At 36.9% G+C, this 15593-nt stretch overlaps 2 protein-coding genes across 2 annotated transcripts; one reads left to right on the top strand and one right to left on the bottom strand.

Moving 5' to 3' along the window:
* Nucleotides 1-1322: 1322 nt before the first annotated feature.
* Nucleotides 1323-3063, top strand: msx1a (muscle segment homeobox 1a). Its single transcript, XM_028447024.1, has 2 exons — nt 1323-1888; nt 2081-3063. Exons 1-2 carry the CDS (start codon nt 1456-1458, stop codon nt 2494-2496), a joined length of 849 nt encoding a protein of 282 aa, XP_028302825.1. The 5' UTR covers nt 1323-1455; the 3' UTR covers nt 2497-3063.
* Nucleotides 3064-11444: 8381 nt separating this feature from the next.
* Nucleotides 11445-14712, bottom strand: cytl1 (cytokine like 1). The gene is made up of 4 exons (XM_028447533.1): nt 14542-14712; nt 14421-14465; nt 12169-12315; nt 11445-12089 (listed from the first exon to the last, which is right to left on the bottom strand). The coding sequence occupies exons 1-4, from the start codon at nt 14686-14688 to the stop codon at nt 11985-11987; spliced, it is 444 nt and encodes a 147-aa protein (XP_028303334.1). The 5' UTR covers nt 14689-14712; the 3' UTR covers nt 11445-11984.
* Between the last annotated feature and the right edge of the window lie 881 nt (nt 14713-15593).

The following is a 15593-nucleotide window of genomic DNA, read 5'->3' on the forward strand; positions in this document are numbered from 1 at the left end:
TAGGGGTGAAGTCTATTAATAAATGATCAGAGGTGGCATCAGCAGTGTCTAAGGGAATAAAACAACATATAACCTATAACTCTTATGAAGCCTACTGCAAAAAACACTTCAATTCCCTCTTTTTTTTATTTATTTATTTACTTATTTAGAGAAATAGTCTTTCCCTAACGATATCCCTATACAGTATTGTATCACTTTCATATACATTTTATTTTTGCATATTCAGGCCTTTAGGTCATGACATAACATTTAAAAATAAATTTGTTTCTATTTATAAGGGGGTTAGGGTGCATGACAGAATCTTCAAAAAAACAACTAATCTCAACTGGTGGGTCGGGACCCAAAAGTGGGTCGCGGACCTGTATTGGATGGGTCGTGGACAGCTAGTCAAAAATAAATACACACATAATGTCTCTCATGTTGAACTTGTCTTTCATTTGGAAAGAAACTTGTCTTTTGACAGGCATGCTGTGAAATGCATGTTGCACAGGACAATATATAGATGTTTGTCGATTATATATGTGTGGGTTTTCAACAGATGTTTTTGAAAAACTAAATTTGGTTGGTTGAATTTAAAAATAAAAAAAGTGGGTCACAATTTAATGACCGTGGCAAAATGTGGGTCCCAGGGTGAGACTAATTGAGAACATATGCTCTAAAATGCCTAAATAACTTGTTTTTATAATAATAATAATAACAATAATAATAATAATAATAATAATAATAATAATAATAATAATAATAATAATAATAATAATAATTATTATTATTATTATTATTATTATTATTATTATTATTATTGTATTTTTACTACAAGTGAAAAAAATCACAGCCGAACAGCAAAGAATGTGACCCGTTTCTTATTAATTCTCTTGTATTTCACAGGCCTAACCTTTGACAGAAGTTGGCCCACGGACCTTATGTTGTGCACCACAGGCATGGAACAGCAGTTAAATAAATAAAAATTAAAAAAAAAAAAAAAAAAAAAAAAAAAAAAGATTGGCAAGACAATATTTCCAAAAGTTAAATTAATGATTAAAGTTTGAACATTTCATTATCATAAAATACATTCCATTTTAATATCTGTATAGATAGAAACACAAGGTGATGAGCAGCTAAATGATAAAGATTACTATCATTATACATCTTTAAACTACAGGTTAGAAGAAGGAATATGAGAAAATTGTTTGTATCTGACGTTAATTGTTCTTAACTCCATTATTCTCCATTCGCTTTGATTCCCCTCCCCGTGAGTCCAGCCCATCTGTGTTCTGATTGGCTGCCTCTCTTCCAGCGCTGTCTTATCCCGGCCCTGTGCTCCCAATTTGGCCACATTAACACCAGGATGCCGCCACCTTAAAGGCTCATCGCTGCCACTCGACGATCACCTTTTTTTTTTTAAACAAACACACACAGAAGCGTCAGCAACATTTCAGCTCTGCTTGTCGGACCTGTATGGCCCCACTGTCCGCCATGTCGGCTCTAACCGCTGCTCTGAAAAGTGAAGATCTGTCTCCGCGCAGCAGCAGCAGCAGAGGAGGTGAAATGCAGACCAGCCTGAGCTCAGACGACTCTACAGGGAAGCCCAAAGTAGCCATTCTACCCTTCAGCGTGGAGGCGCTGATGGCTGATAGAAAGCCCAGCAGGGAGGTGCCATCTCCGGATCCCTCATCCGTGGCCGGGACGTCCCATGCGCTGGGGAACGGGACCAGGATGTGCTCTTTCGGTGGTCTAGACTCCGCGATGCCTACAGGTTTACCCATGAACTCCTCGTTTTCTGTGGGAGACATCATGAACATGCCTGATGACATGATTAAACCAGAGAGCCCAGACAGCAGGGACAGGACGTCGTGGATGCAGAGTCCACGTTTTTCTCCAACCCCTCCACGTGAGTTAAATATATAGTTTATAATGAGTTCCTAGAAATCTCCCAAACAATGCAAAGCTTCATTTAAAAGCACGAGTCTGTCAGTCTAAATCTAAACATTCAGGACGTGTGTATAATTTGCTGTTGCGCATGACATTTGTGAAGTTAAATAATGTTTTTTTTTGTTTTGTTTTGTTTTGTTTTTTGCCACAGGAAGGTTGAGTCCTCCAGCGTGTCCTCTACGCAAGCATAAGACCAACAGAAAGCCCAGGACCCCGTTCACCACGTCCCAGCTGCTGGCGCTGGAGAGAAAGTTCCGGCAGAAGCAGTACCTGTCCATCGCAGAGCGCGCAGAGTTCTCCAGCTCCCTCAGCCTCACGGAGACCCAGGTGAAGATATGGTTTCAGAACAGGAGGGCCAAAGCCAAGCGTCTGCAAGAGGCTGAACTTGAAAAACTAAAAATGGCAGCGAAGCCTATGCTGCCTCCTGCTTTCGGGATTTCTTTCCCCCTCGGTGCGCACGTCCCCGCGTCTTATGGATCGCACCCGTTCCAGAGGCACACGCTCCCGGTGTCTCCAGTCGGACTGTACGCCGCACACGTCGGATACAGTATGTATCACCTTGCTTGACAAGGCCGGAGTAGGATACGGGCACCCAGCAGGAATCAAGGCGACTTTGTGAGGGGCCCTAGGAAGAGCTGACACTGTTGAGGTGTGACTGAGTGAGACCCTTCTCTGTGGACCTTAAAGATGTTTTAAAACGGGCCAGTAAGTTCACACACTATAGAAAACTAATAGCTCCAATTATTGTCAGTTCAACTTGAAATCCATGTTCTGGGCACTCATAAATTACACACACACACACACACACACACACACACACACACACACACACACACACACACACACACACACACACACACACACACACACACACACACACACACACACACACACCTGTGTTCACATAGGTTTGCTGTATCCACCGTCAACAAGTGTGTGAACGTGTAGAAAAACCTCAATTGACATATTTTCTTTGCTTTGAAATGACAGCACTGTCTGTTGTCGGATTGGTTCCCTTCGGAAGGGATAATATGTGAACTGTAAAATAATGTATATTTTCAGAATATTCCCATTTATATTATGAATATATTTGTGACATAAATTAACAATAAATTGTTTATTCTTTTTCATTAAGAAGTGGTTCGTTTTGACTGACACTTGCATGGCGGCTATAGGTTGTTATCATGGGGGTCCATTTTTATTATAGGCCACAGATGTAAATGTGTCTTATGCTTCATTAGGTCGGATGGGAGTTTCAAAGTTAATCAAATCAGTGCAGTTAAAACAAAACAAAACAATAATGTCATTTGTTTTTATTAGCAGAAAATTCCAACTTGGCGCGTGCGCAAATCTCACTGTCACTATGTCTCATGGTATTTGTGGAAAATATTGCTACAGCTGTCGCTTTTTGCTTTTTGCTTTGAAACATATATCCTATAGATTTTGTCGGCGCCAGTGCAGTTGTGTGTGTGTGTGTGTGTGTGTGTGTGTGTGTGTGTGTGTGTGTGTGTGTGTGTGTGTGTGTGTGTGTGTGTGTGTGTGTGTGTGTGTGTTTAAAGATTGCTCCACTGCCTTTAAATTGCCCATAAACAACCCGTTAAAGTGTGATTATTTGTGTTAATGGCGTAAAATGAAACAGGTGACACCCCATTATGGACCCTAGGGTGTCGGTGGGGCCCCTGTACCAGCGCACCTTCAACACACCGGAGTCATTTTGTTCCATCAGGAAGAGTTAAATGACAAAAGAGGAATGAGATAAGGGGGAAATTACAGGCAGCTTTAAAGGCTTTCTGTTGCCTTGCTGCCATTCATTCAGGGGTTAAACGGGAGTAAAATAATTGGTGTAATGAGTAGAGCAATCTGCCGCAGACAGAGGCCGGCTCCAGCAAGGCTGTAGCTCCAGGCAAGGCGGAACTTTTATCGTCCTAAAATGTCAACGGGGGACTGGGACGGGCAGCACTACTCAGTGCGCTGTGATTTCCTCCTTTAGCCTTAACTAAAACCAACAGCTCTCAATGATAATACTGCTACTTTTAGGAAGATTAGTGATTTTTCTTTTTGAACAATCCTAGTTGTTGTTGTTGTTTTTTTGTTTTACTTCTTTCATTTCCTGACTTTTGCTTTGATCTTTTGTGCTTTGATGGGTTTTTTTTCTTCTTCTAGCTAATGAACCTCACCCTATTTTTTTCCCTCCAAGTGGCATAAATTAATACATAATCTCCGACAATAAGGCAAAATTACACGGATGATTGGTCTATGTGAAAAGAAGAGAAACTTGACACAAAGAAGCCAAAAGGGATCAGTCCACTCTTCTAAACTCTTTCATTCTTTTGTCCTGTTCTGTCTGTCTTGCCTGGAGCCAAAGCAGAAAACAAAAGTCTCTTGTTTATGGCGTCCAAAAGATCACAGGAGGCAGTTTGACTCTGGAGTAAAGCCCACTTATCCTCCAGAATAAACCCCTGCATTAGAAACAACCCACACAGCCAAGATAAATGCCCTTTAAAGAAAAAAAAAAGCCTTTCACCAGATAGAATAAAGGCAATTTGAGGTTTTTGAGGATTTATAAAAAGCACAACAAAGTTTCAATAAAAATTATTTACACCCCTGCTTTTATTTAGAATTAACCATTTCCGATTTCAAATTGGGTTTCCTTTGGTTTACTGTTTAAAGTGTTTGTACAAAATGGATAACAATAATTAATTCCTCAATTTCTATTATTTAATTTTAGAATTTTTTTTATTGTTATTTATTATTTTGCAGAATACAGTAATAGACGGTTCTGTTTATTTTCTTTTTACTCATCTGTGTTTGCTTTAAGAACATTTTATCTGATGTCCCTCATTTCCCGCATGTTGTAAATTATTATAACTGTAGGTAATGCATATATATATATATATATATATATATATATATATATATATATATATATATATATATATATATATATATATTAAAAAAAGCAAAAATATGCATCATGTTTTAACGTAAGCAGAACTTTGTTTTTTTAAAAAAAAAAAAAGATAGAAAAGGTACTGTATTTATATTTTATATTGTTTTCAACAGCTCTTAAAAGTATTTTTTTACAACTCAAATAATACATACACAATAAAGTGTTTTCAAATCTAACAATGGTAATCGAAACTTAAATCAGACATTACGTGCAGGTTTGCTAAAGAAAAAAAATAATCAATGTTTGAAGAAAACTTGACCGTGAAGTGTCCTCACACAGACTATAGCACCACCTTCCGGTCAGCGGCAAAATAACGTACAATTTACGGATGGATTACATTTGATTTAATCTGTTTTATAGTTTAAGATTACTAAAAGATCATTCAAAGTGAAACAATTAAAATGAAGTTTTAAGGGGGGAACAACCTCACTGATTTTTATGCAATTTGGTTTATATATAAAACACCTTATTAGTGGTGGACAGTAACGAAATAAATGTACTGTACTTAAGTAGAATTTGCGAATATCCGTGCTTTACTTGAGTATTATTTTTTGGGGTATAGCTACTTCTCATGTTCACTACATTGAGAATACAATTTACTCAGTACACAGTTTAGTTTTTTGCATTATTCAGTTCTGACAATAAAAAGGTTTCTGCTGATCCTCATACGGGTTGTCCCAGTTCTACCAAACCTTTATTACGTCATACTCGTCATATCTAATAGTGTTGTTGTTTGGACTAAAATTGACTCTGAGAAGAACAAATATTTAGTTTTTAAAACAGCAATTTAATGCTGGCAATATAAAGTGTGGTTACTAAACAAAACAAGCACTGAACATTACATTTTATTAGTTATTTAGTGTTTGTTAAAAATATACTGAATGATGCTCAAATCAAATGTTACAAGTAACAAAAATTAGTTCTTTTTTCTCTTTTTTTTGCTTAGTAATACAGATGTTGGGTTACATTTTATTTATTTTTTAAATGAATGCAGCAATATCAGACTTCTTACCTTTATTTGTGTAATACTGAGCCTATTAAACAGCTTTTTGCTCATTCTGTAAATTATAATATTTTGGTTGGTTTGATGTTGTTTTATTAAACCCATATACTTAGATGTTATGGTTCATGAAACACCACTACAATACTGAATAATACATGTAATGGATTGTACATCAGGGTTTTATTATTTGCAATTATGAATATGAAACTTATTTTGGATATTTTGAATTACTTTAAATACGTAAGTATTTTTTCATGCAAATACTTCAATACCTTCACTTAGGTACAGTGGATATATATGAGCTACTTCTACTTGTTAAGTTTTCATTTATTCAGACAAATGTTTTTCAGGTAATTTACTTTGATCTCCTGACATGTTTCGACTGTCAACTTCCACTACTTTTACTTGTATTAGAGTCGTGTTTGTACTCAACTCATAAAGGTGAGAACTTTGTCCACCTTTGCACCTTATAAATCTCAGACCTGAAAAAGTGCCCCATGATTGTCATTACAATTTAAAGTTAACTCGTGTCTTCAGAATCTAAGAATTTAAACACATATGTAAATAATAATGCTGTATGTCCTGAGGAGAAAATCCAATCTAGAATAGAAAGTATTGGAAAGATTATAGAAGAAAAAAACTTTCTATAATTCTTTTTTTAATTTGACATTACTCAGTTACACCCAAAACCAGCGCAGTGGCCAAAGTCAATAGAAAAAGTACCGTAGTAATTATGAAGGAAGATAAAATGTGGGGGATCCACACGCAAATACAGTAGATACTAAGCACATGTGCACTTTAATCTACCGAACAGCTGATTTGTGTAGCTACATAGTCTGAAATCACGCAAGCCGTATGAATACAAAGAAAATTGTACATCACTGCACCAAACTCAAAATCTCTATTGATATTTGCATATTTAATATGCTTTTAATGGTCTATAAATGAATGCACTTCAGCTAAACGGGCTTAAGTTATGACAAATGCTCATTAAAATTTAAAATCTTCAGTTGAGCCACTCAAGCAGAATGAGTGCTAAAAAAAATGAGAATACATGACATATTTATCTAAGGGCAATGGGGGGGGGGGCTCACTTCTGGGCATCCCTACATATTTTTTTCTGCATTATGCACCTTATAGTGGGTAAAATGTATTTTATTTTACTTTTTCAAAACAAAAGTATAGCTATAGTGAACTTTAATTGCCAGTTCTATCATTACTCATAAAATGTTCTTTAAAAGACTTTGGAAAGATGCCACAGGTGCCCGACTATTAATTGCTTGTTCAGAAAGATACAGCCAGCGCCATGTTGCCCTCTTTGGCTGGTAGCGATGCATATTGTAGAATGTTGACTAAGAAGGAGTACCAGTTTATCAGGTCATCGTCAGTCCTCATAGGGAAACTGGCGATCATCCCATCAATGAATGCCATCAGCCGAGGCCTGCAGTGCTCCGTCAAGAGAACTGACATGAAGTCTTTCTGTTGTAAAGAAAACCAACTCATCGCAGAAATGAATGGAAAGCTGCTTTACAGCTACCTCAAACAGATATTTCTCGTACATCTCATGCAGCATTTTCCTCCTCAGAATCACTACAATGTGATGATCGATGTCTTCACCAGCAACATTCCTCTCTGGCTCCAACACATGATACATCTGCTGCCAGTGCCAAGGCGTCTTTGTGTATATGGCATTTGCCACCCTAAGGCAGCCCGGTAGAACCGCCGCTGCCCAGAATCAACACCTTTACATCCGGACAAAATAGTGTGATGGTGTTTTGGCCTCTCGGGTAATTCAAGAAATAAAATTGTTAAAGAAAGTGGCCTATATTTTTAATGTGTTTATACATTCTCTTTAGAATATTTGTTTAGAACAGTTATCTTGAAACCTACAATAGTACATGTGTCAAACTCAAGGCCCAGGGGACAAATCTGGCCCTTCAGAGTATCCGATTCAGCCCACAGGAGTACACAGGAGTACATATACTCCTGTGGGCCAGGAGAAAGTGAAAATGAATCACTGTTTAAATTACCAAATAATTCAGTTGTAAATTATTGTTGAAAGAAATCTAAATGCATCCAAAATCCTGCCATTTTTCTCAAATTATTACATAAAATCTCCCCAAATTACATAAAAATTGGTTAAAAAAATATAGATAAATATAGGACATTTAAGTATCTGCCACTTATTGCTTAGATATTGTTGATGCCTTTTATACTTTGTCTACTTTATAAAAGGAAGTGCAAACTTGGGCACAGTGATGTTGAAATTGTCCGTTTACCTAAAAATTGCGGCCTACACGAGATCAAACTGGTCCGTATTTGGCCCCTGAACTAAAATGAGTTTGACACCCCTGCTCTATAGGCATCACAGTTCTCTCTACTTCTCTGTGATGGACTAATTGTGCATTTATCTTTACAGTAATGGGCCTGTTTACTCTGCTCTGAGTCTTTTAATTCTAGGTTTGTGTTGATCATTATAACTCAAGGGGAGTTGTGCCAGTCATCTGATGGGAATCAAGGGAGAAACTTTTTGTTATGCATAATAATGAGGCATTATTACTTTAAAGATGCAATAAAAGTGGTAAATGTGATGGAAAATTGCATAAAAACCCTCATAAACATGCAAGGATTACAAACCGCATTGTGGCGTCTTTAATGTAAATGAGTTTGTGATGTGTCCTTTACAGGATAATTTATTTCAACGGTACAGAGAATGATTACTGTCACCCTCGGGCAAGTTTTAAATTTTATTGCGTTGCATGCTGCAGTGTCCCAGAACATAAACGTGGAAATTCACCTCACCGCCTGCGGTTTTAAAGGCTTTTTTCTCATCTTGCCTTTCAAGATGTTGGATTGTGTAGTGCTGTAATGATGATTAATAAGCACTGCCATTTAGAACAGGCTATTTTTTAGGAGCATAGAGGGTGGATTTCTTAACAAGCCACAGACTGCAGACTAACTCTCTGCTCCTCACAGGGACACTTGTAATAAAGCTGTGAGGCCTTCAGGCTTCAGGCGTCTGCCAGCACTGACACAACGAAAGAAAAACGCCTGTTGCTTGTTCAACCAAAACTAAAATAGTTATAGAGAGACAATATTTAAGATAAAATGCTGAGTGCTTGTTAAATGTAATGATTGCAGAATCAAAGCACACTTTAAGTAAATACTAAGTTTCCATCACAAATATATAAAAACTAAGTATACCCAGAGGCTGTCTTTACTTTCTTCTTTGGTGCACAATAATTACCTGCATGAAATATGAAGCTGTAGGATAGTTTACTAATGAGCTATTGAAAGACAGTTCAAGCAAAAACTCAAAACAGCCCAGAATCATCAGGAAGATCACTCTACATTATAGAAGTTATTTGAAGATAGGAGCCACAGCTTTATGTCTGTTCAAAGAACTGCAAACCTGAATAAAACCTGCAGATTTCCATCATTCTTCAGCCCTTGCTGATTAGAAACATGAGGATGATTAAAGAAAGACACCTTTCCTTTTTAAAGACACTTTTCCTGGTTGACTTTGAAAAACCAACCATAGAGGAAGTGACCACATTATTAAAGGAAGCTTTGTTGCTACAGTAACAAAGTAAAGACAGCAGAGGGCAGCAAACACCAGGGCCCAGGTAAGTGAGTCTTGTTGCAGTGCGCGCGTGCATGCAGTGGGTTTACGCTGTACCAAGATGGCATAAAATTAATAGACCAATCCGACCATTACTGTTACTGGAATCAAACTCATTTCTCTGTTCTTATTTTTTTTTCCTTAAACTGTGTTAAATTAGTTTACCTAGCCCACATTGTGACATACAGCTGCACAAACAACACTTGTAAACAACACTTGTTATGCACCAGGGAAATAAGATTGTGATGTATATGTGTAACCCTAATCTAACCCTAACCTAACCTAACCTAACCTAACCTAACCTAACCTAATCCTAACCTAACCTAACCTAACCTAACCTAATCCTAACCTAACCTAACCTAACCTAACCTAACCCTAACCTAACCCTAACCTAACCTAACCTAACCTAACCTAACCTAACCTAACCCTAACCTAACCCTAACCTAACCTAACCTAACCTAACCTAACCTAATCCTAATCCTAATCCTAATCCTAATCCTAACCTAATCCAATACACAAAACACGTGTCCGTTCACTTTGAAAAATAATACTTTTCTAGCACATTTTTTGTTTCCGGTAGTGTGCATGTGCGTGCATGCGCATATACAATCTCAGTACAATGTAAAATCAGTACATGACACCAGGCCAGCATTCTGCAAAATGCAGAGCTGAGCCAAGCTGGCAGAACTATGTATAAATACTGGGCAAAAAAGAGACAGAATACCTGCAACCCGTCGGTGTGCTTACTGTGCTGTGACTCCAACCTCTACCTGCTCAGCAGTCTTACAATGTATTGATATCTCTATATAAAAGCAAGGAAGTTCTGTTCATAGAATCTCACACGCTATTTTACTTTGCACCTGCAAATAAAACCCCTTTATAACACTAAAGAGTACAGAGTATGTACTTTTTTTGTACATCCAACCTTCACACACATACTCATTTGGTCATAATTGCTAACTCTACTTAAGCACACACTATATGAATACATACTTTCGACGGGCACTGTACTTGTGTTATTAAAGATAAATTGAACTTGAGAACTAGTTACTATATACTGTAGGTATGTTGTTGCTAGGGCCCATGGTGGATTAGTGGTTAGCATGTTTACTTCACAACAAGAAGGTCCTCGGTTCAAGCCCTGGAGTGTACATTTGGGTTCTTTCTGTGTGGAGTTTGCATGTTCTAGTTGTGCTTTTTCAGCTGTAAAGTAATAATTGGACACTTTTTGTCTCAGGCTGCGTACCAAAGTGCGACAGCTTCATCTCTTTTTCCATTGCTTGTAAACACTGATGGTTGGTATGATCTTGTCTCTGCCATTAATCTGCATACATTTTGGTTTGTGTGACCATCAATACAATCCCACAATGCAGCACACAGCTGAGATGTCGGATTGGTCTATTGATTTGATGACACTAAAAACTTGGGCACAAGTTTAATTCTTTTCATTTCACATGGTGACACAATTATAAGGAACATACATTTGTGGAATAAACAGTAGAGCATGTGATATCAGCACCACAATGTTTAATGTATCGTATTGTGAGGTATCCTCTATATGTATATATATATATATATGTATTTATATACTGTATACGCACACACACGTACATGTTCTTATTAAGATGCTTTCTATTATGTCTACAACAGTGTTAGCTTTGATTTTTTGCTTTAGGTCAAAAAACCTTTTACAGCTAACCACTATATGTATGTATGCACGTATGTATGTACTTATGTATGTATGTATGTACTTATCTATGTATGCACGTATGTATGTACTGTATGCATGTATGTATGTATGTATGTATGTAGGTATGTATGTATGTATGTATGTACTGTATGTATGTATGTATGTATGTATGTATGTACTTATGTATGTATGTATGTACTGTATGTATGTAGGTATGTATGTATGTATGTATGTATGTATGTATGTATGTATGTATGTATGTATGTACTGTATGCATGTATGTATGTATGTATGTATGTATCTATGCACGGTATATATATATATATAAAAAGCGTTAGGATGTGCACATTGTGTAAGAAAGCAGCATATAGTGTTTTATTTTTCATGACCTCACATTTTCAACCTCTGCATACGCTCCTCAAATGTTTACAAGAACCAACATATTTCCTCTAATGGCACAGTGTCCTTTGATCAGCCCTGGTTAGCAAGCAGTGCTTTATTATTTCAAGGATTTTGTCGGCATTGCTGGCATTCAGCAAATTTCCGGTGGAAAATTCTGCATTTTTTGCTTGAACTGCACATGTTCACTATCATAAATGTGAAGCCACTGCCAGCTTGGTGTACAGCATGAAACAACACAGCGTGTCCTGCTAAAGACAAAAGACTGCATGACTAGGATACACTGCAGGCTATGGTGTTTGCTGTGCAGCCTTTATTGTTCTAAATACCGCTACTGTGGGTTTCCCACACGTTTAACAGCCCAACATAAGGACGATCATGACTGTGTCGCTCATTTCTTCTTTTCCTGCAGCAGCTGAAGCCTGTCCTCTGAATAGTGAGGCTTCACGTGTCCAGTATCAATAGCCTCACAGTCATCTGAGAAAAACACCAAGTCCTGGAAATGAAGATACAAAGGCTTTGTGGTTGGAAGTGAGGATGTTCATCTAAAGATCCATTGCTGTGCTCATACTCACCCGATAACAGAGCCTGCTGATGATTGTGTGCAGGTTCTGGATTTTGCGTTTAAGCAGCACCATTCTGGGTCGCTCTCTGCAGTACTGGTCAGGGTGGTTTAACAGCGCATACAAAAAGTCTCGTAGTTTGGTGGTGACGCAGGCATTCTTCAAAAAAAGAAACATCCTTTATTACCACATAACCTCTATAAGATGAATTACATACAGTTATTTGTGTTTTATCACAATGTTTCATGATAATGTCAAATCTTCCCAAGACTGATGTATTTTAATGTTTTCAAATACGTTTAAGCTATAATGTATTATGATAGCAGGCATTTTTAAAAGGTTTTCATTCTGAAGTGAATTCACAAACCCATCACTTTTCACTTCTCCCTACCAAAGCTTCATTTTGTCCACTAAAAGCTTTCGTCATAGTTTTTGTCAATGACATTTTAAGTGCCAATAACTAGACTATTACAATTTATATATATATATGAAACTATATTAATATTTTCATTGACTAATAAGAACAAAAGTATAATTTCGTCATATGGGACTAAATCCATGATCACATCAAATCTGTCTGTGTATTTACAAACATTAAAACCAACCATCATACATCAGATCTATAAATGGTAAATTAATCTTTAAACTGTATAAACTCTTATGCTTTATACTTTAGTCCACTATATCTGTAATATTTAGTCGACAACAATCTTAATGCCATTTAGTTGGCAAAAACTAGACGATATCTAAAATTCTATATTTTGACAAAAACAAAATCCAAATTTGTTGTCAAATTAAACACTGCTCTCTACTATGTCTATATCTAACTGTTCCATTAAAAAACCTGTTTGTGTTCATGTGTCAGACTAGTGCATATATACACAACTACATTACCTTTGTTCGCTCCAAGTTTTTTATTCCTAAAAAAAAATCTCCAACTCAGGCACCCGAATATAAGAATTATCTTAATATAAAGTAAGTAAATTACCAGAAGGAATATGACTTTTTTTTAATGAATGCAACATTTATCTTAAGTAAATAAACCAATGAAAAAGCTGCTAAAGTCTGATGGATGTGTCTGAACGAGGATGTGTTGCACTGGAAGATGCTTAAAATACAATATGCTTGAATTTACAAATGTATCATTCAATTTGAACCAAGTGTACGGAAAGGTTTAATAATTGAAGTATTTAACTACCAATGCATTTCAAGCTTTTTCATTGGCAACTTCGTCTTTATATGTTAAATGTTTAACTTTGAAAACCACTTTTTGTTTCTTCTGTGGTTGCTTTGACTGTGTCATTGTTCAAAAATAATTAATAATCTTTACCTTAGACTCATATTCAGCTGGAACACATCAAAATTCCTTCCTGATAAATAAAGTATTTATTCACCCACTATTGATTCAAGCTTTAACAAAACATGTAATTATAGGCCTATGTATGTAGTGTCAATTAATTATTCACTGCATTTTATTTAGTTCATTAGCTCTAACAAAAATCTCTAAATGAGATGTCATTCTTTCCTTGAAATTCCAGAAATATGAAATTAAAATTAATATAAATGAAACCATGCATTTCATCTTTAGATCTGGTGCAATGGTGCATCTTACTGGATTTTTTCAGGCGTTTGCACATATTTACTTGTTTATTGTGGCGCTTTGAAGTTTAAAAGCAATCAGCAGAAGGCCTTTTGAACTGTTCATTTGCAAATTCATTGTCAAACTGCTTTCTGCAACTTTATCATCCAACTTCTCACATATTCTGCAATGTCTCCACTTACTGTATGTGAAACAATAACGACCTCCTGCAGGATCTAAAGCTGCTACGATTCATCGACCAAGTGTCTGTTGATATTGAATCGTATCAATAGCCCCCTCGGATTATGGGTACACTCATAACCCACTTTTGTCATATATATTTTCATTTTAACATACTTAACGCAGATAATTCCACCTTTAAAAATACATACACACGCAAAAAAAAACACATTTTAGGGTATTTCCTGGGTTAGGGCTAAAATAAAAGGGTTAGCGGGGTAGCTAAAAATAAATATGAGCTCAAATAAAACTGACGGAACTTTAAGTCAAGCGGTGCACCTATCACGTGACCTAAACCGGCCAATGAGGGGCGCTGCGGATGGCTATTGATACGTTTCCGTATTAATAGCCACGGCATTAAGTTTTTGATGAAAGAAGACAGAAAAAAAAATAAAGTAAAGTAAACTAAAGTCCCAGTTTTGTAAAACATCAATCCAATACTTACATGAACATCAATGAAAATGGTGGGTAGAGCCGCAGCACAGGGTTTCTGTAAAACACCAACACATTGGGCCTGAGATGAGCACAAAGAGCCCCAGTGAGTGTGAGCTGTGTCCGGCTCTGACCGTGCGGTGGTAGGTGTGGATCTTATCCAGCAGAACCATGATCTCTGAGCTCAGGCCGAGCGATCGTGAGTAGCAGGTCGGGGGCGCGCACAGTGACGGCCACGCGCAGCAGAGCGAGCACAGCAGGGCCCAGAGTGTGGGTCTCATGTTGATGGAAGTGTTCAGAGGAGGACGGGCTGCAGGTTTAAAAAGACCAACGGACAGAAAAAAAAAGACAGATGGAGATGACGTGGACGAAGGGGAAACAAAAAAAAAAAAAAAAACCGTGTGTGAGGAGGCAAACATTAATTTAAATACCTGATGGGACTCGACTCCCAAGAAGAATGAAATGAATGTAAGAAATGTGTCTGGTGTTGAAAATATAGATTTAGATCAGGAGTGTCAACCGTATTTTCAAGGGCCAAATACAGACCAGTTTAATCTCATGTGGACCGCAAACTTTAGGCGGGAAAACAAGCAATTTCAACATTAATCTACCTTATAAACATATGTAAAATAATGGGAGTTACTGACAATATACAATTTTTGTTCAATTTGGGAAGAATTCATGGCATAATTTTAATAAAATTGCAGGATTTGGAAAAAAAAAAAAAATGTTAACAATTTTTGATGACTGCCATCATGTGATAAAAGTGCGGGAAAACTGTGAACCCTGGCAAATATTGTGAGCTTTCATTATATTTTTGTATTTGGAAAGGCTGAGACATCTACAACTGAATTACTTGGTATTTTTACACAATGATTCATGTTTTCTGTAATTTTGACTTTATCCTCAGGGGAGAATTTAATACTCTAAAGGGCCGGATTTGGTCCCCGGGCCATGTATGATTTAAGATAATTAAACCAGCCTACACAATCTGATTCATTGGAGACACATTTTAATGATAAAGCATAGATGCCGCCTATTTACTAAGCGTGGGGCGACATACGGTTCACCACAATAGATGATAATGGGTTCCTGATAACGATACAACATGTTTGGGAAGAAAAAAGAAGAAGAAAAAAAAACTCAAGTTGGAAAATAACATGCTTTATTTTTTTACTTTAACTGT

The sequence above is a fragment of the Gouania willdenowi genome, chromosome 5 (genome assembly GCF_900634775.1).
Source record: "Gouania willdenowi chromosome 5, fGouWil2.1, whole genome shotgun sequence".
Taxonomy (NCBI): domain Eukaryota; kingdom Metazoa; phylum Chordata; class Actinopteri; order Blenniiformes; family Gobiesocidae; genus Gouania; species Gouania willdenowi.